This window comes from Schistocerca serialis, chromosome 4 (genome assembly GCF_023864345.2).
Source record: "Schistocerca serialis cubense isolate TAMUIC-IGC-003099 chromosome 4, iqSchSeri2.2, whole genome shotgun sequence".
Taxonomy (NCBI): Eukaryota; Metazoa; Arthropoda; class Insecta; order Orthoptera; family Acrididae; genus Schistocerca; species Schistocerca serialis.
In genome coordinates, this window is record NC_064641.1 from 661547844 (window position 1) to 661573155 (window position 25312).

Here is a 25312-nt window from a genome sequence, read left to right on the forward strand (position 1 = left end):
TGACCATTGGTTAGTGGTTTACTTTATTGGCTTGGTCAGTGCCCATTACAGAGACAATACTTATTTCATTGCCCTCTTCCATTAATAGGGCCAATTTTCTCTTTGCAATAAGTTACACTCTTTCTTGTTGAAATTTCCACAAGGGACATGATCGTTTCTTTGCTTTTGTTGTCAGCTAGACCTATAGTGCTCAATCATGTTCCATTGTTGGTTTGGATAAGTGCAGTGAAAGAACTGTCTAGATCTAATGTGATGTATCTGCATCAACATTAATTGACGAAGCCTAGTTTAATAAAGTGGAATCTAGGTAGTTCTTCCTTTGTATATGTGCACCATGATTTCTGACCTCTTTCAAGACTCTTATGTTTTAATGCCAAAGTCGGAATGAACAACAGGCAAAAAAAAGAACAGCTGCAGCAGAACTTTGGCCTCTAAGATAATCACAGAACACTGCCAAATATATCAGTGCCTGATGATGCCATTTGGAATGGGATAACGCTGATGGAGGGGCCAAGACATGAAATAGTTTAAATAAAAAAAATGGTGGACCTGGTGGGGACTGCAAAGACAAGGTTTGGCTAATTACAGTGTGCACAGAGGCATTTAAGCAATCATTTTTCCCATACTCGATAAGCAAATGGAATAGGAAGAAACCCTAATATGTAGTAAATGGGAAGTACTCTCTGTGTTGCACTCCACAGTGTTGTGCAGAGTACATGTTAAAAAAAGTAGCTTAAGAAATTGTGAAAATGATTAACACGTTGCCATATTCTTTACAGAGAAAGTGAGAGGTCACAGATGTGATTCACAAACATGCAAATAACTATGGATGTTTCTAACAGTAATGGAAATACCTGGATGGAGCAATATGTAAAGTAAGGGAAAAACAACCACACACCTAAAGCTGGTCAGTGTGTGCCACATAGTTACAGAAAACAGCATCCACACTAACTTCTGAGCGCTAGCTTTTTTTCCAGCAATGGTACACACGTTCACACTCAGGCACCCTCACACACACTCTTATGGCCATGGTAAGATTAATTATTGGTTATTTCATTAGGGCTTCTTCCCGTTCCATTCATATATGGAGTGTGGGAAGAGTGTTTAAATGCCTTTCTGTGTGCGGTAATACTCAATCTTGGCCTCACGATCCCTACAGGGGCGATACAAAGGGAGTTATAGTATATTCCTAGATTCATCTTTATAGCTAATTCTTGAAACTATGTAAGTAGGCTTTTTCAGGATAGTTTGCGTCTATCTTTAAGTGTCTGCAAATTCAGTTTCTTCAGCATTTCTTTGACACTCTCCCACAAGTCATACAATACTGTGACAATTTGTGCTACCCTTCTCAGTAGTGGCATGTTCCATATCCCCTGTAAGTCCTATTTGGTACAAGTTCCACACATAATTGAGCAGTATTCTAGGATGGGTTAAAGGTGTTTTTAAGCAATCTCTCTTGTAGAGTGATTGCATTTCTGTAGTGTTCTACAAATGAACTGAAGTCTGCCACCTGTTTTATCTATGACCAAGCCTATGTGATCATTCCATTTTATATCCCTACAAAGTGTTACACCCTGGTATTTGTGAGTGTTTTTTCCCATTTTGTGAAGTGCACAATTTACATTTCTGAACATTTAAGGTAAGTTGCCAGTCTTTGCAGCACATTGAAATCTTATCAAGATCTGACGCAAAAAATATTTGCGCTATGAAGTATATTCCATTTTGAAGATAAAACCACTTCAGCTGTAAGTGCTTTATTTATAACCACCACTTGTCTTGCAGCATGTTAGTTACACCATCAAGTGCAATAAAATCAGTTCATGTTCTGACCAGAAAAGAGAATGGGATGAGCAAGTGTTCATAGTCAGCAATTTTTCCCTATGTAACAGACGTCAATTATGAAACAACATAGAAAACTCCAATTATATCAGGAATTATCTGGAGAGTTAAAAGGTCCTCATAAACCAAAAAAGTTATCAAAAGTGGTCATATATGATCATCTATGTTAATATATAAAATTAAGCAGCACCGGTCCATTATTTACCACTGCAAGCGTGCGCATTGGCAAACTCATAATGTTATAGAAAGGTTCGTTGGGTGGCAGATTGGTTGGTTGGCTGGCCGGCTGTACAGGTCACTCATCAGAGAGGTCATCAGTGTCCTTAGTAAACGAATTTGAGACAGTTATGAGATTTTAGTCCAATACACTTTTAATCACATCCACGTGTACAAAATACGTAAGACTCAGTCTACAGTCAGTTTGTAAAGTCTGTTATTAAAATACACAAACTCTATCTATATATTAGTTAAAATGCTGTAACAGAGATTTGTGACTGGCTGATAGTTTGGGGGGAGGGGGGGGGGGGGGGGGGAGATAAACCAGCCACCCTGAAAATACACACACATCTTTTCCTATAACCTATGTAAGAAGTCAGACATTACACAGAATGTTGAAACATGAACAACATTCATTTCTTCGTCACATAAAGCAGAAGTCAGATGAGCTGTTAAGCCAGTTGCAGCTTTCATATCTTGGTATAAAACACATTACGTTAAAATATGGCGTACACCGATATATACACTCCAAGTGCTGCATACTGGTGGGTCCTCTCCCCAGAGGAGGAACCCAAGGGTCCGAGGCGAGTGTCCTCCGGATGTGCATTAAAAATACTTTCTCTTTCCTCTGTGGCCAGGAGAAGGAATGCCACGGCCATGTTATTTGTTTCCCTGGCTGCAGTCTACACAATCCTCCATCCCCACAAACATATGAACCTTTTGTCTCAACAGTGAAGTAATTTCATGTATAGAACCAGCATATTAGAGAATTATATTTATACAGGCATTCTTAGCTGCTTCATTACCTTCAGTCACAGCATGCCCTGGTACCCAACAGAATGACATCTCCTTGTGCTGCCTCGTAGGTGGGAAAAAGTGTTGTGGATCATCTGGATATGTTATATGTAATGGATAGTGTAAAGTGCACTCAAGGAGTCAGTGCAGATAAGGAGTTTGGTAACATGGTGACATGTCCTCTGCTCTAGGATCACTCAAGATAATTCGGCATCATATACTGTGAATGAATGCACCAGGTGAGCAAATCTTGAGGACATATTCAGGAAATAACACAACACAGCCAATGGAATTCCCCTGCATAGAAACATCAGCATAAACTACAACATAATTGCAATTCCCAAATTAAAACACAGATTTAAAATTTCTTTCTGTACAGTGATAAATCTAAAATAATTCTGGGGTTATTTGTTAAGCGTGGCAGTGAATAACTCCAGCCCTGATAATCTAATGTAATCACATCAAGTGCCATTGGGCACTGGATCTTGAATGGCCTCATTGCCCTATTGGAAACTCACAGTAATAGATTTTTTGTGTTCAAATGCTGTTTTTGAAAGCCATTCTCTAGAAAAGTCTTAAGAGTGTGAATGGCAAGTTTTCAGCTGTAGTGTCATTCTCAACTGATGTCTTTCTGCTAGTCTGATATTTTTCCTTAGTCTTGTTATTGTTGCAAATTTCTTCATCTTTGAGGAGGAAGGGGGGGGGGGGGGGACGACTGTAAATGTTTGGTTGCAGTAAAAGATCTCCATCACTCAGAACTGAAAACCAAGGGAAAGGAAATGGATATATTACTCTTTCTCCCACATTGTTCTTTACATGATTCAGCAAATTGTCTCAGTTGCTGACACTGATTTTCTATGGTTTCCACAGATCATTGTTGACAAATGATGACGAAGTTTCTTGGGTCAGTTTTGTTTGTTATTACTTTCTTCCAGTCTGTTATAAAGTGTCTCCTGTGTCATGCGGATGACAAATACATGATTCTACAGTGTATTAGTGTTGTGAATAAAAGAAATCAAGCAAAAAAGTGAGATACTGACACACAGCATCCTCTTATCAAACAGCAGCACATGAGCTACAAAACGTAGTGTCCACAACTGACGATATGATCACCATCAAAAGTATCACATATCCTCACTTAATGAGTGATCCAGAAAGGAATGTTAGTGTAATATCTTATGTTCAGAAATTTTGTGTGTCTTAAGAACTTTTAAGTAGCTTATTCCACATTTCCTAAATCATGTATATGATATCTACCGAAATGATGTGGGTTGAGTCAATGTACAGACTATGTAAATATAATTTGTTTGTGTGGAAGGCTACATGCCAGTTGTTTACAACTTGTGAAGTATTATAATGCCTTAACTTTAATAAAGGCAAACATATTCATATGACATTAGTGTAAGCCAAATCTGTTTATATTTAACATCTCAGAGTGCTCACGACTCTTTTGTAATTACGTGCATGGTGAGCACAGGGTTGCAAGTTATTGCAGCACATGCTTCCTTTCCTGTGCTGTAATCTTTCACCTCTATCCTCCTCCTCCTCCTCCTCCTCTTACTCTCTTTCTCAGGGTGGCAGATTTGATGTCAACATGGCTATTCACTAGGTCCTGTCTTTCTTTCTCAGAATAATCGTTTGTTCATCACCTTTTGTCTGAAGTAATTTTTGGTCCCTTTCTGGGTCTGCCGTTCATTTTCCAAGTATCTTTTTCTGCAGTGTGGGCCAAAGAATATCTTAAATAGAGCCTATTGCATGCAGCGTTAAAGATCATCTGCGCACAGTACCTGTGTGGGCTGTACAGGCTGTGTCTCCTAAGAGTTGTCAGGCTCATTTCTCTGGTGTTTCACCAGATATTTGCAGTTTTTTTTAATGCATTGTGTAGCTGGAGTCAGCCCAAACAAATAGTGCTCATCATGTTTTTCATGCAGTGTCAAGTGTGTACAGAAAGCATCAGTTTGTTTCCTGTTACAAACAAAATAATTTTTAAATCAGAATTTGACATGCCTGTTTGATATAGCACTCCCAGATTAGTGTAGTGCAATATTTGTTTTATTGATATGTATTAACAGGGACAGCAAAACACAAAGAATAAACAGCAATACAGCAGCGAGTCAGTAGCACTGCATGCTTAGAGGTAGCAGTCAGCGTAGGGCAGGCAGTGCTATCATTGCTGGAGTACTAGTTATTCTTTGAGTTGTACTGTCCCTGTTAATATAAGGGGCATTCAAAAAGAAATGAACTGGAAGCATAATTACAGAAACCAGTGTCTGTATGTTGGAAGTATTGACCCTGGCTGTTGAGAGACTTGTTCCACTGTGACACAATGCGGTGAATGGCTGTCTCATAAAATTACCGGGGCTGCGATGTTCACCAGTTCTACATGTACAGCTGGACGTCATCGTCCAAGGTGAATTGTTTGCCCTTCAGAGTCTTTTTAAGGGGACCAAAAATGGTGTAATCACAGGGAGAGAGGTCCGGACTGTGTTGGCCGAGAACCTCTCATTTGAATTTCTGCAGGAGTGCCACAACTGTATTGGCCATTTGAGGCTTTGTATCGTCGTGGAGCAGAATGACCCCACGGGTGGGATTACCTGGTCATTTTGATTTGATCACTTGGCGAAGGGTGGTCAAGGTTTGTGAGTAATACTGGACATTCACTGTTGTGTCCCGTACTGCAGGAAGTGAATCAAAGGGGGCCATCTTGGTCAAAGAAGAACGTCAGCATAACGTTTCCTGTACTTGTGTGGTCGACGATGTCCAGCTATACGTACGGAACAGATTAACATTGCAGTGCTGGGAATTTTATGAGACAGCCATTCACCACCTTGTGTCACAGCGGGAGAAATGTCTCAACTGCCAGGGTCATTACTTCTAACATACTGGTACTGGTTTCTGTAATTATGCCTCCAGCTCGTTTCTTTTTGAATGCCCCATATACATATTGATAAAACAAATATCGAACTAGAGTAATTTGGGCCTACTCTTTCATATGGGCATTTAAAATTCCACTTTAAAAATAATTTTGTTTGTAATGGAAATAAACTGACTCTTTCCATCAACACTGGGCATCGCATGAAAGACATTATGAACACTATTTGTTTGGGTTGACTCCAGCTACACATTGCAAAAATGAAATTGCAAATGTCTGGAGAAACGCGAAAGAAAATGCACGTGATGCCTCTTAGGAGAGACATCCTGCATACTCATATGTGTGTCAGAGTGAACGTAGTAGCCAACTCGACGTGGTGGGGTCATTGTGTATCCTTTCGGTTAAGCCCAATGGCAACACAGGGATTACAGTGCAGATGCCTGAGATTCTAGCATCTCGTGTATGCCAAGGTGTAGATGCTCATCTTCCTGGAGGCATCATGACTCCCAACAATTACCATGTGCCAGATGGCCTTTGCTGCGGATAGAAGTGTCTTATGGGGAGAGCCCTTGATCAGAGCAGGTGGCTTAAGGGTGGATGTTTCGCATGTAAAACGTATTAAATTACACTGAACCACTGACCATTCTGAACTGGCTATCTCATCAGACAGGTGTAAGAATTTCAGTGTGGATGGTAATAACCTTACTTCCTTCCCTACCCAATGGAAAAAGGAACAAACCAGACATCCAGTAGTGAAACAATTTATCCAGAACTTTGTATATACATGAATTTATGGAGATACTTTTACATTGAGAAGTATTTTTCTGGAACATATTGATAGTAAATTGACAAAAATATGCCATGGATTACTCTTGATTAGAGCCTCCCATGCTGCACACTCTGTAGCTTTTCAGGCATGCGAATGTTTTGGTATCGCCTCCTTGCTACCGCCAGATGAACTTGTTACTATGATAGGTGCTTCAAAGAGCCAAGTGTCTATTCTCTGTTCGGTTTACCTCCTGCCCCTCCGCACTGTCTGTCTGTCAGACTGCATCAGTGAAGCTGTGCGAGACACCTCCAATGCAATCACCCACGCCATTGGAATTGTTATTCCACTTTGTACAGGTCACATCTGTCACCAGCCAGTGCCATGGCAGACCAAAGACATTGTAATTGTTGTTCAGGATCACCAAAGAACCCTGCAATGTTTCAAGTGATATCCTTTGCACACCAACCTTATCATTTTAAGCAACATTGTGCTGAGGCTCGCTGTGTAATTAAATTCAGTAAGAAGGAATGCTGGGACCCCTTGTCTTCTCCCTGGGAATGTATGCCTCTTTCTCCTGGTTATGGGCCCAGCTCTGTAGCCTTCTGGACCACCGAAGACCCATCTTTCAGGATGGGCTCTTGCTGAATACTTCATGACCTACTTTGCAAAGACTCTGTCCCCTCTTCTTATGCAGCTGCCTTCTGGATATGTAAGTGACATTCCCATTTCCTTCACACCTTGGCATGCTGGATTATATAATGAACCTTTCACTGAGTGGAAATTGCTTCAAGCTCTTGCTTCGTCTCACAATATGGCCCCCAAACCTGATTCCATTCAGTCAGATGATACAACATATGACTGTTTCTCAACAGATACTTCTCCTTAAGATCTTCACCCATATTTGGCTCGATGGTGTCTTCCCTTCACAAAGGTGAGATAGTATCATCACCATAATTGTTAAGCCAGGCAAAATCCCAACATCCATTATCAATTACCGACAGATTAACCTCACCAACTGCTTGAAAGGATGATTGTTCGCCGATTATGCAGGGTTCTCGAATCACGAGGGCCTTTTGTTCTATCAGTGTGGTTTCCAGGCGGTACAATCCACAACTGACAATCTAGTTTGTGTGGAAAGGCACTCTGACACTTTTTCCTAATACCAACATCTCATTACAGTCTTTCTTTTACCTACATAAGGCATACAAAACCTCCTGGTGCCATCACTTTTTACTTACAATCTATGACTGGAGCTTATGAGGCTCTCTACCAATTTTCATTCATCATTTTTTATCCCATCAGTTGTTCTGGCTGAGAGTTGGTACTTCACTCAGCTCTCCATGGGCCTAAGAGAATGGCGTTCTGCAGGGCTCCATGCTAACTGCCATATTCTTTCTGATTGCCATCAATGGGCTAATGATCTCTGTGAGGCCATTGGTTGCCCCTGCGCTGTATGTCAATGACCTCTGCATTTGGTACAGCTCCCTCTCTGTAGCCCTGGCTGTTAATGCCAGCTCCAAGGTGCCGTCTGATGGGGCTCTGTTTGGGACAAATCTCATGGTTTCTAATTATCTCCTACAAAAATGTAGGTCTTGCATTTTTTGTCATCATACACCATCCATCCTGACCCAGAACACTTCTGGGATACACAGTGCTTGGACATTGTTGCATGGTCTGAAGTTTTGGGACTCCTTTTTGGCAAGACTCTGACTTGGCTGCTCCATTTTCATCAACTAAATACTAGCTATGTGCAAAAGCTTAATGCTCTATGCCTCCTTGCTCACACCTCTTGAGATGCAGATCACATTATTCTCCTTCATATCTGCCAGGCACTGGCCTAATCCTGCTAGGACTATGGTTGTCAGGTGTATGGTTTGGCGGCACCTTTGGCTTTGAAATTGTTAGACCTGGTCCATCATTTTGGAGTTTGACTGGCTGAAGTGCGGATATTCCCTCTTCAGTTTCGATGGTACCGACTCTTGCTCACCTATACAGTCTCCATTTTACAATCTCATCATCAATGAATGTACACTAATCTTTTTGCATATGAGGGGCACTGACCCCCTGACATCCACCCTCTGATGGGTTTACCAGTTGGTATGCACCTCACAGCCCCATGCTGGGACCTCCACCTATCCTCCTTGTTGTGTGCTCCTTGTGTTTTCTCACACACCTCGCCTTGGTTGGTGCTGAGACTATGATTTAGGACCAATCTATTTTAATGACCTAAAGTCTGTCACCCCCTATCACCTTTCAGCTTCTACTCCCTTTAGGAGTACAGGTTGCTACCATCTTCTTCAATGACAGCTCTAAAACCATAGGTAGTACAGGCAATGCTTTTACATCTTCTGTTGGTCAGAAATTTTCAATTTATCCCATTGGTTCTTCCAGTGCATCTGTTGCCCTTATTATTCTATCTATTTATTGCTGTATTTAGAAAGTAATTATTAAAATAGTTAAATTTGTGAATAATCACTCAGTTGTATTTATTCTGTTAAATCATTATGCTATCTTGCAGAAAAGGCTTGCTGTCATGCCTCTCATTTCACAATATTCTGTACAGTTTTAGTTGTATTATCAGCATGTTTAATATCGATCTTTATGAGCATATTTCAGGAGCTTTTAATAACTTTATTTTGCTGCAGGTTTTGTATAAAGTGAGAGCTTTACTTTTGGCAGTAATTATATGAATTTCCATTTTCTGTTGATAAGATATTTAATCTGTTTGGTTATCAATGGGTATCTTTTTCTGCTTCCAAATACTGACACAACATTAACAAAACCACATTGAACTTGGCATTCTCATGCCTTTGAGTATTCCATCCAAATCTAACCTCTTAAATATTGTGTCTTTATATCATTAATAATGTTTGGCCTGGATATTTCTCAGATCTGTAGTTGTATTTTTGTTAGTTAACCATCATGGTGCATAGTCCATAATTGATCCCGAACACTCTACGAAAATTTTATCAATGGAAGTCGAGATGTTTTGTTGCACAGAAGTTGGAAAATTCACTACAAAAATGAAATTGAAGCAGCTGATGTTTCCAGTTCATTTTTCTGCCAGGATCTTTTAAGACATCTACATTGAAACTTTCTCAAATTATTAACTTTTTCATAGTGCATAATACATAGCTTAACAGTGAATTTTGATTTCACATAAATGAATTAATGCAGTCTTCATCAAAACTTACAGGCTCATTTTCTAGATTCTTCTTTGCACGGAAACTGTTGCCTCAATATTTTTCTACTTTGTGTTTTCATCCTGGCCAAATTTAATGCTACAATGCAAGTAATTATCCAAAAACACAGTTATGTACACTGAAACTGCAATACAGAAAGGACAACAGAACACAAGGTGTTAAGGTGAGGGGGGTGGGGAAATAGTACTTATTTGCTGATAACATGAACAGCAAAGTGATAATGTGTCCTGGTCAGCAGGTGGATGTAAACATTAAGAAATATGAGGTGTGGCTATAAAATAATGGATTGATGCTGTAACAGAGTAAGTGCACAAGCGCCAAAGGTGAATGACGAATGGCTATGATGTGTTAAGCCTTCTCAGTCCATTGGAGCTTCTCTAGTGTTTGTAGACAAATCAATATGGCCATGATCTTCATTTCTGTAAGAGCTTTATTTTGTTTTGCTGGAATAGTAAGTGTAATAATAGAGCAACAAATTTTTGTGAAGTTTCATATGAAAGGTGGGAAATCTGCTGCTGAAACCTATCTCTTAATAAAAGGAGGATGGTGAAGACTGTTTATCATGGAAGTGAGTTTTTAAGTGATTCAAGCTTTTCCAAGGTGGCCAAAAAGATGTTGAAGGTGACTCACATCCAGGACACCCTTCAACATCAAAACTGAATGAAAATATCAGAAAAGCAGATAATTTTATTTGATCTGATTTTTGGTTGAGTATTTGATCAGTTGCTGAAACTGTAAGAACTGGCAAAGAATGCTTAAGACAAATTTTACATAATCAATTTAACATAAGAAAAGTGTGTAAGAATCTGCTGCTGAAAATTCTCACAATGAAACAAAAATTAGTTTGTGAAAATGTTTGTACTAACATGACACTTTGAATACCATTGAAAATGGTCCTAATTTGAAAAGAATGATAACATGTAATGAATCGTGGTTTACCACTTATGATACAGAAACAAAGTGCCAGTCCATGTGATGGAAAGCCCCAATTTCACCCAGAGTGGAAAAAGCTTGGCTGAGCAAATCAAGATTCAAAGCAGTGATGATTGTTTTTTTTTTTTATGTTAATGGAATTTTGTATCTTCACTGAGTTTCTGAATGTCAAACTGTTAATCAACTATACTACTACCTTGAGGTTCTTGCCCAGTTCCCATGAGAAAATAAGAAGAAAAAAGACCCAAATTATGGAAAAACAAGCCCAGGTTCTGCAACAAGACGATGCACCAGCTAATACTGTGTCATCTGTTAAGAGGTTTCTAGCATCCCAGTATTAGACCACCCACTTTATTTGCCTGACCTAGCACCATATGATTTTAATCTATTCTCCAAGGTTAAATTTGCATTAAAAGGAACAAAATTTCGGTCTGTGCGAAAAGAAAAGTGGCACATGTCATTAAGGAGCTCACAGAGGAAGACTCTTAGCACATTTCCATAAATGGAAAATTAGGATGGAGTGTCATGGGGATAGAGGATGGGACTATATTGAGACAGAGAGTAGCTAAATATGTATGTTTTTGAATAAAATGTTTTACAGCAACAGTCCTGTTATTTTATAGCCACACCTCATAGGCACTACATGGGTATTCACTTAAAGCTGGCATCACCTCAGAAAACGTAAAATGGGTAACAACTGACCTCTGCTATATTTGACTACAATATTAAACAGAACTTATTAAAACAATATTAAAATTAATTTAAACAATATGGACTGCTCTGAACAGTGATCAGATACTGATATTACAGCAAAGTGTGACTGGCAATAGTTTTTCTTTTCAGTCATCCTGCTCCTTCTGAACTATTGGATTATCTCATTGTCAATGAACATTATCTGTTATCTAGAGCTCTACCCTTCACATTCATGTTAAAAAATATAAAATATTGTAGGTGGTACATTTCTATTGTTTGTTTTCTTTGACAAGTTACCAACATAATATTGCTTTCAAAATGGTTAAGTTCATATATAAATTCTGCAGTCCAGAATGTCATCTAGTGGCATTGTAATTTGTAGAAACTTTTTCTGTGTCATATTCTTCTGTCAGTTGTAGATGAGACAATGTAAGCAAAATACATTGTTGGGCTTTAATAGAGGCATTTACTGACATGTGAGCATATAGATTTCAGTGTTGGTTTACTTTGCTCATAAAAATATAAGTAAACAAGTACTGGATGTAGCTAAGCTTCGAATTTGATCATCATCTTCTGCCACTAGTCAATGATTAGTTGATTGACTATAGCTACCATCCTGTGCAGTAAACAAGTCTTTTTTTAAACTAAGATCAATTTTGTATTTGGAATGAGTAAAGTATGATTAAATGTTGTAAGAAAATTCGTGTAGAATGTAAATACTTTGGAGTTAAGGAGGCCACTCGCCAAATAGCAGAAGTGTTGGGCTGTCGATAGGAACACATGAAAATAAAGAAAATTTGCCAGCTTTCAGAGTAGTCCTTGTACGAGCTAGAGTAAAATACACACAGGAAACACACACACACACACACACACACACACACACACACACACACACACACACACACACATATACACATGCATATGCCCACATGTGGCGCTGACTGTCAACAGTGCCAATGCTGTATTTCAGCCTGTGGACTAGATTTTGGTGAGGGTAGTGTTGAGTGAGTTTGGTAGAGGGAGACAGGAGGAAGGGAGAGGGAGATATAGAGGCTAGGCACATGATGCACAGTTGTCGGTGGCAGTGGGGAGCAACACACACTGAAGGTGCCTTGAAGACATGAGTTGGGAGGGGGTGGCAGGATGGAGGAAGGGGAAACTGTATGGTGGAGGATGTGGGAACAATTGATTACTGGAGATTGAGGCCAGGATGATTGCAGGAGTGTAACATGTGTTGTAAGGATAACTCCCTTCTGCATAGTTCAGAGGAGTTGGTGAAGGAGGGAAGGCTCCAGATGGCCAAGGTTATAAAGTTGCTGTTGAAATTGAGCATGTTGCCCTCAGCTGCATGTTGTGCCACTCGGTTGTTCTTGGCACCTGTTTTGTGGTGGCCATTCATCCTGGTGTATGGATGATTATTAGTCATACTGACATAGAACACTGTGAAGTGTTTGCAGCAGATATGGTATACGACATGGCTGCTTTCACAGGTGGCCCAGCCTCTGATGGGGTGGGATAAGCCTATGATGGACTGGAATAGGACTGGACTAGGGTGTTGAGCAGGTTGAGTGAGCTATGGAACACCACTTTTGGAGGGTTGGGAATGATCTTGGGAAGGATGTCCCTCATTTCAGGGCATGATGATAATCAAAGCTGTGACAAAGGATGTGGTTCAGTTGTTCCAGTCTGGAATGGTATTGGGTCACAAATGAGGCACTTCTCTATCGCTGATTCTTGGGGGTGGTGGGAAGATAAGGGTTTGTGAGGATATTACACAAAAGATCTGTTTGTGGACTAAGTTTTGGGAGTACTGTCTGTCTGTGAAGGCGTTTGTAAGGCCTTCAGCACATTGGGCAAGGGAGTTCTCGCCACTGCAGATGTGCCATCTACAAGTGACTAGGCCCTACGGGAGGGACTTTTTGGTGCGGAAGAGATGTCAGCTGTTGAAATGCAGTGTGGGTTAGCATCCAGGAACATGGTGCTTTGGGTAATGGAGGGCCGGGTAAAATGGATGGGTGAGAAGGTGTCAAGTTTGTTACGGAAGAAGGATGGGGTGTCTTGCTTCTGGGCACAGATCATGAAGTTGTCACCAGTGAACCTGAACCAGTCCAAGGGTTCGGAGTTTTGGAAGGCTGGGAAGGTTTCCTCTACATGACCCGTAAGCAGGGTGGCATTGGAGGGTGCCACGTGAGTGCCCAAAGTCAATCCACAGATTTGTTTGTATACCTTTACTTAAAAGGAAAGTTAGACTGTTCGACAGTGGCAAGGCCATGGGCCCGAGGGATGTTAGTGTGGCATCAATAGAGACAATTAGGGGTCCAGGAGGTACAGAGGTGGAGATGGTGGAAAGCGGGTGAAGGAAGTTGGTAGCGTCTTTGATGGGGAAGGCTAGGTTTCAGGCAATTGGTTGGAGATATTGGTCAACGAGAGTGGAAATTCTTTCAGTGGGAGCACAGTAAGCAGCTACAGTGGGGCACCAGGATTCTTGGGTTTGTGGATTTTGGAGAGCATGTAAAAGATGAGTGTGTGAGGTGTTGTTGGAGTGAAGAGGGAGATGAACTTGAGGGAGAGATTCTGAGAAGAGCCTGTGGATATCAGTAGGGATTGGAGGCTATGTTGGACTTCTGGGATGGGATCAGTATGACAGAGCATGTAGGTGGAGTAGGCAGACAGTTGCCAGCGACCTTCTGCCGGGTAGTCACTGTGACTCATCATACAGCAGTGAAGGCCTTGTCTCCAGGGAAGGTGATTAGCTAAGGGTCTGTATTCAGGTTGTTTATGACTGCCCTGTCTTTTGCTGAAAGCTTAGTGGTTTTACGATGGGACCTGGGAAAGGGACCAAGTTGGGGTTACAGAATGCTTGGCAGGTGACCAGTGGATGGTTAGGTTGGAGGTGGGGGTCACAGTTGGATGCTGAAATGAACTGGTAGAGGCAAGTTTCAGTGTTGGAATTTGGTTGGCTTTGGCTGGAGGGATTGGTGACGGAAACATTTCCACTGTAGGGATTGGAAGACAGAGAGTAGATCTTTGACAAGTCCATCATGGTTAAATTTGGGTGTGGGGCTGAAGATGAGACCTTTGGATATGACTGAAGCTTATGTATGACTGAGGTTTTTGGTGGAAAGGTTAACAACAGTGTTTTTTGTGAATAGGTCAGCTGGGGGGGGGGGGGGGGGGGAAGGCAGGGGGTAGGAGGGATCTGGGCACTAAGAGGCCTGACAAGGGAGTTCACTGCAAGTAGGATGGATACCATCACAAGGCAGGAGCAGGCTGTCGACAGGTCAGATAATTTATAGAGGCATTGTCTGGAATGCTTCTCCAAGTACAAGGGTTTCCATTTTGGAGAAGTTGTGTATGTAGTAAGGATTGCACAGTAAAAATATCTTGCAGAGGGAGTAGGGTGGTTCTGGGATTAAGTACTCCTTTACTCCAAAAGTATTTATGTAAAGCATATTTAAAATTGATATTATTTCCAGCTGATGATGCATGAAAGTAGTTAAGTAAAATATGTGTTTTACTATATTTACTGGTAAATGATTCATAGATGAGAGCATAAGCCTACAGGAGTTAATGAGAGACACTGTCAAAGCTGAGAGGCTGGTATCATCTTTTGAAATTGATACCTGTACTTAATTTTAAAGGTGTCTTATTCAGTCTATGAACCATTAAATCCACCCAAAACACTTGATGAAAACTGACAGTAGGCTTCATTTTGGATATCCTTTGCGTACACTTCACATACTCTGACAACAACTCGTGAAGACTCAAATCAGCTACTCCCAGCCATTTCTTTTGCATAAGCAAACCTGGAGAAACTCCACGGAACTTGATCATGGTTACAAGATAAATAAGCAAATTTTTGGACCTGAGTGAGTTACTTAGTTTCAAGTCCTGTGAATCATCTTAATGGTGTGGAATGAGTAATTTTTACATTTACATTACACATTTGTGTGTAAATATGGCTACAAGTTGATCATTTCTACACATTGCAAAATTAGAAGTTCTTCTATGGGAGAGGAGGAGTAGTGAAAGGGAAACTTTTTCAGTTTCTTTTCAAATTTGGCTTTGCTGCTTGTCAGATATGTCATTGGGTAAATGATCAGAAATTTTGATGGCAGCATTGTACACACATTTTTGTGCTAAAGACCACCTGAGAGTGAAGTAATGAATTTCATATTTGTTTCTGGTATTATAATTATGTACCTTATTGTTCCATTTGACTGCACTGGATTATTTACAAAAAAAATTTTATCAAGGAATAAATATACCGTGAAGCAGTAGTCAAGCTGCTGAATCAACACTTTCTTTCTTAAATTTGAGTTACCCCAGAACACAGTCCACTGTTGAATGTAAGTCACAAAATATGTCAACTTACTGATTTCTCTCACCCCAAGATTTGCAATGATTTGAAGTGCACATATGGTTGAACTAAGTTGTTTTAGGAGTTCCAAAATGTTCTTTTTTTACAGTTTAAATTCTCACCTGAAAATTATGACTTTTTCCCCCCTAGTCATTATTTCCTCACCATATTTTACATTTATCATTTGGTGTCATACCTCTAGATGGGCAGGACTGAATATGTTATGCTGTTTTGAAATTGAGAGTGAGACCATTTACAGAAAAATCAATATATTTAAGAACATTATTTACAATTTCCTCTGTTGCTATATGTATGATTGGACTGATTACAATACTAGTGTCATCCACAAAAAGAACTAACTCTGCTTGTTGTATATAAGATGGAAGGTCATTTACATAACATGAGAAACAGTGGCGAACCTAAAATTGTGTTTTGTGAACCCCATGTGTGATTTCTCTCCAGTCAGAACAATTTCTTCTGCTTACATTGATTGAACTCATCAGTATAACTTTGAAGCAATGTGAACTCCAGGTTGGAATGTCAACAATGTAAAGAAAAAAAGATTGCTATTTACCATAAAGATGACGCGTTGAGTTGCAGACCAGCAAAATTAAAAAAGACATTTACACACTAACTGCTGACCACAACATTCATCAGGAAAAGAGAAAAAACACACAAACACACAAATGTGTAAATGTCTTTTAATTGTACCTCTCTGAAACTTAACACGCCATGTTTAAGGTAAGTAGCAATCTTATCTTTTCCTTGCATTGTTGGTGTAACTTTCTGCATTCATTTAGTTAGCTAAGATAGTCTCCATTTCTTTGTCATTCAATCAGTTCCATAAAAGCTCAGTTTATCCATGAGAATACTGTAATTCACACATTCAAGTGCCTGAGATAGGTCGCAGAAAATACCAACTGTTGCTATTTTGAGACATATCTCATAGCAGACTTAATTTGTGGTGTCTGTTGAGTTGTCAAGATGGTGCAGGATCACATGAAAACAAAATTTTGGATGCTCTTTGATGCTTTCAAAGAGGCTGGGCTGGCAAACTACAAAATATCAACATGAAGTTACTATGTTGACCTTATCCGCAACAATGCTAGTAATGTGGCACTTGTCATAAAACATTTGCACCATTCTTTTCTTGACATTTTGTGCTCTTTTTTCCAATTAGCTGATGGGTTCTTCCCTGGGAAGACCCAAACACAATTGCTACTTTGTTTTCATTGTCAAATTGTTACAGCCAAGTTTAATCACCAGTTATGACATTAAATACAGCTTGTGACCACCTTGCAGCATAATTTTCTTGTATTTGCTGACACAGTTCAATGCACATCTTTTTAGTCAGGATTTAGATGTGGTTTAAAATGACTGCACATCTTAATTGAAGAATTATTATGCAGGACTTTATAAATCACTTTCTAACCTATCCTCTTCTTAGTAAGTGCAGCAGACATACAATCCAATCAAAATTCTTGAACTCCAAGATATTGGCCTTAGGAGTGGCCATTGCTGTCCATCCTAATCAGCTGGGAAAGGGGGGGGGGGGGGGGTGGTTCACTGCACTAAATATGTGATACGTTGCTTTTGTAGAAAAATGCTCTTAAGCCAGGTCTGCATAATTACCTGCCTTGCTTTTTCATACATGCACATCCATCCACCCACACTAAAAACAAGTGCTATTACTAATGATAAATTCTTGAAAATGAAACAGTCAGCAACAACCAAGAAAGTCTGAAAACTTTGCCAGTATCTCATTGTTAGCACTGTTCTGGGAAGTCTACCCTTCTTTTAGTTTGCAAAAAGACTTCCATTAGTGATACTTTTTCACTGGAGTGTGAAGTAAGTAGCAAGTAAAGAGAGATGTTCCTTCAAAGTAATGTAAATATTTCAGAAAGACAGAGTTGCCGTTTAACTATAGACACAGTAACAGCTGTTATTTGATGCAGAAACAGCAGTTACTGGAAAAACAAAAAACTGGTTGCTTGGACAGCACAAAGGTAACTGTCAGAATACATTTGGAGTTTTTCATTAAAATACAGAAAAGCTATTTAATAATAAAATGAAATTTTTGTATACAGGAAATTGAAAAACCAAAATGTTTTTCTTCAAGTGCGATGCATCTCAAAGAAATTGAATTGATACACATTGATGGATATAAGGTTGTATCACATGAATGTAGGCATCATGTAAGGAAATTAGAAATGTCTGTGTACATAAAAAAATGAAATTAAGTGTTACTCATAAATGTGTACTGCTTTTAACAACTCTCTGAGTGCTGTGTTTCAGTAACAGGCTTGGAAACATACAAGGATACAGAATGGCTGGCCAGTACTTATCTTAAGGAAGCTAAATTCCAAGTGCTCCCAATAGACTCACATAAAAGTAGGAAGAAACTTATCTTTCAGAATTGTTAGTGCCTTCTTAAGGAAGATATAGGGGCACATCCTCAGACTCCAGGTTGAGAGGGACCCACTCTTCACTACAGTATAAAGCAGCCAGAATTGAGCTTTTTCGTTGACATATCTTGGTGCTGGTGACACCTCAAGTTGTTCATTTGCGTGCATCCACAGCATGTGGTCAAGTAGTTAGCATTGCTACCTCTGGATGACCAGATCCTGGGTTCGATTCCTGGCCGAGTTGGAGATTTTCTCCACCTGGGGACTGGGTGTCTGTGTTGTCCTCATCATTTCATCATAATTCAGGAAAATGGTGAAACTGGACTGTGGAAAGATTGGGAATTTATACGGTGCTGATAACTACATCATTGAGTACCCCACAAACCAAACATCATAATCATCATTTGAATGCATGGGAATTACACATATGGAGTCTCATTTAGATTCTACCTATTGATCTTTATGTATGGTAAGCAAAGTAAAGGAAAGGCACAGGAACACATAACAGGAAGCATTCTCATTGGCTTTTGAGCACTAGTTCTTTTCTATTAATAGGACACATGTTGCATGGAGCACATTATTGTTTTACTTGTGGTAAGTAATTTTTATTTGTTTGGAGTTGGCTGTTATGTGTTCCTGTAAAATTAAGACTTATGCTGTATGCTGTGAACCATTTGTAAACCTGTTCCGTTACACTCTAGTCTTAAGGACTGAGTCCCGAAGAATGAACACAACTGGAAAACAGTTCAGCTTTGGTTGAGACATTCATTTTTGAAACATGAAATACTGTAAAGAGATAAGTATTACACAGTTATATAAAAACAATGAACTCAGTGTTTTCACTCATCTACATGTGTAAAAACAGTGTACTAATTTAAAACGATATTTCAGTTGCTGATACCATATCCCACCCCATTACTACCTGGATCCCTGTGTGTCCTGTTGGTTCCAAATCCACTACTTCATACCTTGTACACCTGTAAAATACATCCTTACCTGTAACTACTTCTCCTTTGAGGAGAAGATATCAAACAAATTTATGAAGCAGCCATGGACACCTGCATGGAACCATCTTACACTAACCTATTTATGGGCTATATAGAGAGCACATTCCTTGCCGTCGAAGGTCCCAAACCTCTATTCTATTTCAGATTCATTGATGATATATTCATGATCTTGACCCAAGGCGCTACTCCCGTTGGAAGTTCCGAGTCCTCCCTCGGGCGTGGGTGTGTGTGTTGTTCTTAGCATGGGACTGATGACCTCAGCAGTTTGGTTCCTTAGAAATTCACACACATTTGACATTCGGACCCAAGGCCAAGACACACTATGCTCGTTCCTCCAAATTCTCATAACCCTCTCTCACATCACCTTAACCTGCTCCTCCTGAGCAGTGCATGCTACCTCCATGTACACTGCCCTCCCCTCTCTGATGGTGCCATTAGAAAACCTTGTCCAGTTTGATAGCTGCCATCTGACCGCTTGAGGACAAAGCATCTGCAATGAGGAGCAATCCATTGCCCAGTATGCTGTGAAGGTCTTACTACGACTTTTGCATACAGGCAGTACCCCCAAAACCTGGTAGGTTTAGATACAAAATTATTTCCTATATATCCACCCATCACTTCCTAGTTATGTGACAAACATATCCTAACCCATCAGAGTTAGGGTAGTCTGTGAAAGTAATTTTATCATATACCAGCTAAGGTGTAACCTTTACACAGCCTTTTATGAGGGCATGACCATCAACCAGCCATCTGGCTGGCCAAAAGCAGTATTGACTATCCAATGGTGGGACATGCTTCAGAACATAATGTTCTTAATGCCAATTTCAGTGTCTGCTTTGTAGTCCTTGCCATCTGGATACTAATGGAGATCTAAAGGACATTGCGAAGTACCATCATTTGCCAAATTCGTTAACAGGTGAAGTGCACAGTGTAACTACTCATCTCGCAGTGAGTAACACTAACTTTAAAGTAGCCTTTGATTTGGTCTGTAACAAACACAGAAATTCTCAGTTGATTGTATTGACACTTTAAAGATGCTTTAATGTTACAGTCAATGACAAAGCCGTGTGCAAGTGAACTTTGAGCACTATTGAATGAGGCTTCAAGCAATGTGCATGCAATGCTGGCATAAAATCCAGATGTCTCTTTGCAAGACATAATTACACCACAGCTCTTTACAGAAAGGGTGGAAGAGTCCATAAGAGCAGAGCTTGAAGCCACTCTTAATTGAAACAGATTTCCAACATTTAAGGAAATGTGTGCTTTTCTCGAAAATAAATGTAAATTTTCAGAGCTTGTCAAGGCTACAGCACATGCAGTATGAACACAATGGCAAATATTAGTTAAGTACATCTAATTATTGTTCACTAAGGATCAGCCGAGGCAAACGAGTGCCCCTTGCGACAGCGAGAATAAAGTTGCAAGACTTGTCATGCTCTAATTAGATACTGAGTTGCATTCGCACTTCGTATCAGATGCATGTGCATGATACCACAGACTTAAAAAAGGTGCCACAGCAGAGTAATGATTCAAGAAATATGTACAACCCACTCGGAAACAAAATGCCACGTCTCTGTACAAAAGGATCCTTGCATAAACAAGTATATGATGTCTGTCAAGTGTTGAGTTTTTTCCATGGATAACTGATGCCTTTGCCATGGATAACCGCCAGAACAAATAATTGAGCAAAGTTTGTGCAGCTTGCCAAATGCTCAACTCTTTGATCCAGAGTTTTGGCCACCTGGTAAGATCGACGTATTGCCAGGAGCCGAATTTTGTCCACACATTCAAAAGAGAAGGACCATCTCCATAGGAGCTGAACTCCCATGTACATTTCATGTAAGGACCACGAAGATAAGTTCAGAGGGATTAGGGCACGTATGGAGGCATAGACACATTCATTTTTCACTCACTGTAATTGTAAGTGGGACAGGAAGGGAAATGACTAGTAGTGCTACAGGGTACCCCCCGCCATGCAACATATGGTGGCTTTCGAAGTATGTATGTAGAGTTAGATGCAGGTCCCGTGTTTCAGGAGACAGAGTAAGGTCAGGTCATATCAGGACAGCACCAAATGATAGAGTACACCAGTTCATCACAGGGGCGAGTCATGTCATGCATTGTAAAAACTAACTCTGACATTCAAACACATCCACTTATGAGCAATAGAATAATTACGTCAAGGTACAACAACAAAAGAGGAGGGACAGTATGTGGAACAGACAATGACGAATTCCACAGGCAGATTTGTTCTGTCTCACAAAGAGCCAAATCAATTAGGTGATTCTTACCACATTGCAGCAAACACTTCTCTCAGATTGAACAGTGACAAGTGAGAGAACTGAAGCTTGAGAGAAGCTACACTGAGTCCATGGGGCAGTACAGAACTGTGTGTTAGAGATATAAGAAATCATGTCCGTTGCAGTATGGAACTATGTGTCTACAAGACATCTTAAATCACGAGAAGTGTCTCCTACAGACCAGCAAGAAAACAGACTTTGGTGGGAGGGACTGGCCTGGCTTAAAGAAGACACCACTTCAAGGTCTGTTTTAGACACACTAATGATTCTGCATCTCTGGAGTTTCCAGAAGGAAAAGCTCAAGTTCTCTGTCACATCAGCAGAGCAAGCCAAGATGATCTCACCTGTTGATTCTTAAAGTCATCATGACTGCAGCAGATAATGGCATACTGTCTCAGGTTATTAATAACTGCAAGACTGCAAAGGAAATAAGTAATTTCTGAACTGTCTCACAGTGAACTGCAGGATGCTTTGCTATGATGCATTGGAATAGCACAAAAAAACTATTTCTGTCACAGAAATCCACCAGTTGGAGACCAACAAGCTAGTAGACAATAGCAGCAAGTTCAAACCACTGCATCATATCCTTGATGACACAAGATTACAATGGGTTGAGGCATGGTATGGTATGATATGCTGGCTTGTCACATGAGGAAGAGCATCAACTTGTACTGCACTTCTCCGTCATCTCACAAGGCTAATACTCGAAGGTGAACATTACCATTTTTCCCATGCTGGGAGCCAACTGTCACTTGCATCTCTCGGGAAGCCTAACAGATGAAATGCAATTCAGCATTTTTTGCATCAGAGCCTGACTCATTAGTAATTAAAGGTAAAGCCTGCACAACAGCTCTTGGGAGGTTTGCCACAGCCATGTGTAGAAGCTGAGAGGCCTTTCTTCAATTATGGGATTGATTCTATGTGAAAACTGGCTCACACTGATCCAAGTTAAAGGAAAAGTGCTATGTTGCCATATTTGTGTACATAGCAACATGAGATTGAATTTGGACGCAGTTGGCAACATGACCACGGAAACACTCCTGTCAACCCTTAGAATATTTATATCACAATGGAGTAGTTGCAAAAACCTATACAGCAACAACTGGACAAACTTTGTTGGAGCTAGTTGGGAACTCTGTGAGTTACAAGCTGCTGAGAGCAGTCATTATCAGCAGACACAGGTGAAAAACTTTATGCAGAAAAAAGACATCACACTAAATCACAATTGTATATATTTTGATTTGTGAATATTAACGTAATGTAAATAATAAGTGATCTCTAACAGTCATCATTAATCACTGCAATCTGAATGGATCCAAACCATTATACAGTCCTCCTGCATTCATAGCGTGCACACGCGCGCGCGCGCGCGCGCGCACACACACACACACACACACACACACACACACACACACACACACACACACACACACACACACACACTAGTGTAAATTCTACTTACATTTCTGAGTATATAAATTCTACAACTATAAAAATGTCATGTTGGAATTTATTGATGAGCACATAATAAGATAATTCTTTTTGTTTTTTATTTGTAATGTACACAAATGTTTATCATGCAAGCATCACTACGTAATCTTCTGTGCATAGTCTGTGATGTTATTAAGTTTTCTTTCTGTATGTTGTTGTTGAAGCTCTTATGTTGTGGCTTTTGGCAAAAGAATTTGTTACCTGTAAATGAAACCACTCAACAATGAATGTAATTTGTATTCCGTTTTCACTCATTCATTCTCCAGCTCCCTTTGTTATGCTAATTTTTCTTCCTCTGTCTTTTATTTTTCAGTTGAGATGTACTATTTTATCTTTAATAATGACACAAAACAACAAGTTCTTCTAAACAGTCTGTTGATTTGAATAATTTTCTCTTGTTTATTTCAGCAAGCAAGAGTATGAAACCATTGTAAACATAACAGAATGAAAGTCATGTGCTTCACAGACACATGGTAACCCAGTCCTATTCATGGAAAGAGTTGCTGGGTATACTGTTACTGTAAAGACAAAGCATAGTTTTCCCCATCGGGTGTCACTCAAATTAAAGGGCAGGTAAAGAAAAAACATTGTATATGTGAAATTAAATTTTTTAGGAGTGATACAACTAACAAAGCTTGTTTTTCTCAACTGCTAGTCCTTCCATTGTTAAATGTATTTTACAGAAATTTTATAATCATCAAGTAAAAAAAAAACAATTATGTGAAAAGAAAAAACTCAGCACCTAATTTCAGATCTGTTTTTCCATTTTTGATGTTGCAGAAAGCTATGACAGACATTTCAGAAACTGCAGATCCAAGTACAGATGATTCAGAAACCATAATTGGTACCAGCATGCCATCTGTTATTAGTAAGTAAACTCTATATAGTCTTAATTGTACCAGTTTTGCATACTGCTAATATGACTATAATGCATGGAATTTTGTTTAATTTTTAATTATTATTTGCTGGTCTTTACCAGTCTGTATGAAACACAGTTACCTTGGTTTATTGTAAATTCTAACACCGTCAGGTGGCTTGCGGAGTATGGATGTAGATGTAGATGTAGATTGTAAAAACAGATTTCTGCAGTAATTTAACACAAGAGGTATTCAGAAAGTAAGTTCCGATTGGCCGTGAAATGGAAACCACTGTGAAAGTCAAAAATGTTTTATTTGCAACAGTTAGCTACGACTTACAGCTACTTATCTATATAATTGCTGCTCCAACTTGGACATTTGCTGTAGCGTTGTACCAACTTTCCAATACCTTCATCATAGAAGGCAGCCGCCATTGCTTTCCACAATTCTCCATGCTGGTCTACAGCTCATTGTCTGTCCGAAAATGTCTTCATAACCAGCGGTTCATGTGAACAGAGATGAAACTCAGAGAGAGCTAATTATGACCTATATTGTTGTGATCTAACATTTTGCATCAAAGGAGGTCTTCATTGCCCCTGCAGAATGCGGTTGAGAGTTGTCTTGAAGAATGAAACTTATGACAGTTATGTTTTGTGGACTGCATAGCTTCATACTTGGCAGGAGACACTTTTTTCTATACAGTTTTATGTGCTCACTGTGTGCTCAGAACTGAAAAGAGTGATGTGATGCAATACATGGGCATACTAGAGATACTGCCCAACATATCTATGCAAAGCTTCATCAGATTTTCACAGAGGTTTCCATTTTGTGACCAATCGGAACTTACTTTCCAAATAGCTCTTTATTGTTTCAACATCATTGCATAAGTGTATTGTGGTGGCCTGGAATGAGACGCTTCAAAAGTAAGCCATAAGCTTAAGCATACATTTTGGATTAGAAGTTATTCTATTACAAGAAACTGCTCACTGGTTTTCAGATATTAGAACCCCCAGTCAATCCTAAAATTTATTCCTACAATGTTTAACTTCTCTTGTAATATGCATGGTGAAGAAACGCAAAATTGTCTTGCAGTTTTCATTCTGTGTTAGTTAGTTCTCCAGATAGTCCTGTAGTTGAAAAGGAAAAACATCAAGAGACATTTCAAAACTGTGCACCCATGTGTTAGTACCGAGTTTCCTGTAAACTCCAAACTGAGAAAAGATAAAATCAAGAAGCTTAAAAATCAATTAAGTGTTCAACAAAGCATGTTCACAAAACCAGTAGACAAAAGCGTTGCTGCCACTCTTGCTTCTTATCGTGTTTGGAATGTATTGGTGGAAAGGAAGAAACCTTTCGAAGATGGTAAATTCGTAAAAGAAGCATTTCGAGAGGCTGCTGACGAGTTGTTTCATAATTTCAAGTTGCTGCCATCGAATTCCTTCAACTTTCATCAAGAACGGTCACAAGGAGAGTTGAAAATATGTCTAATGATGTTTTCTCTCAAAACAGATTTGGATGAGTGCTGCTATTTTTCAATGCAATTAGATGATTCTACTGATGCAACAGGTACTG

General features: G+C 39.6%; 1 protein-coding gene across 5 annotated transcripts in view; it reads left to right on the forward strand.

Annotated features, from left to right (window-relative positions):
- LOC126475530 (zinc finger protein 143-like) overlaps positions 1–25312 on the forward strand; it is a 125621-nt gene that overhangs the window by 9048 nt on the left and 91261 nt on the right. For all 5 annotated transcript variants that reach the window (XM_050103469.1, XM_050103468.1, XM_050103470.1 and 2 more), the window contains exons 2-3: positions 23292–23456; positions 23664–23751. In XM_050103469.1, coding sequence (XP_049959426.1) covers positions 23670–23751 — 82 coding nt within the window. In that variant the 5' untranslated portion in view covers positions 23292–23456; positions 23664–23669. The remainder of the gene's footprint in view (positions 1–23291; positions 23457–23663; positions 23752–25312) is intronic.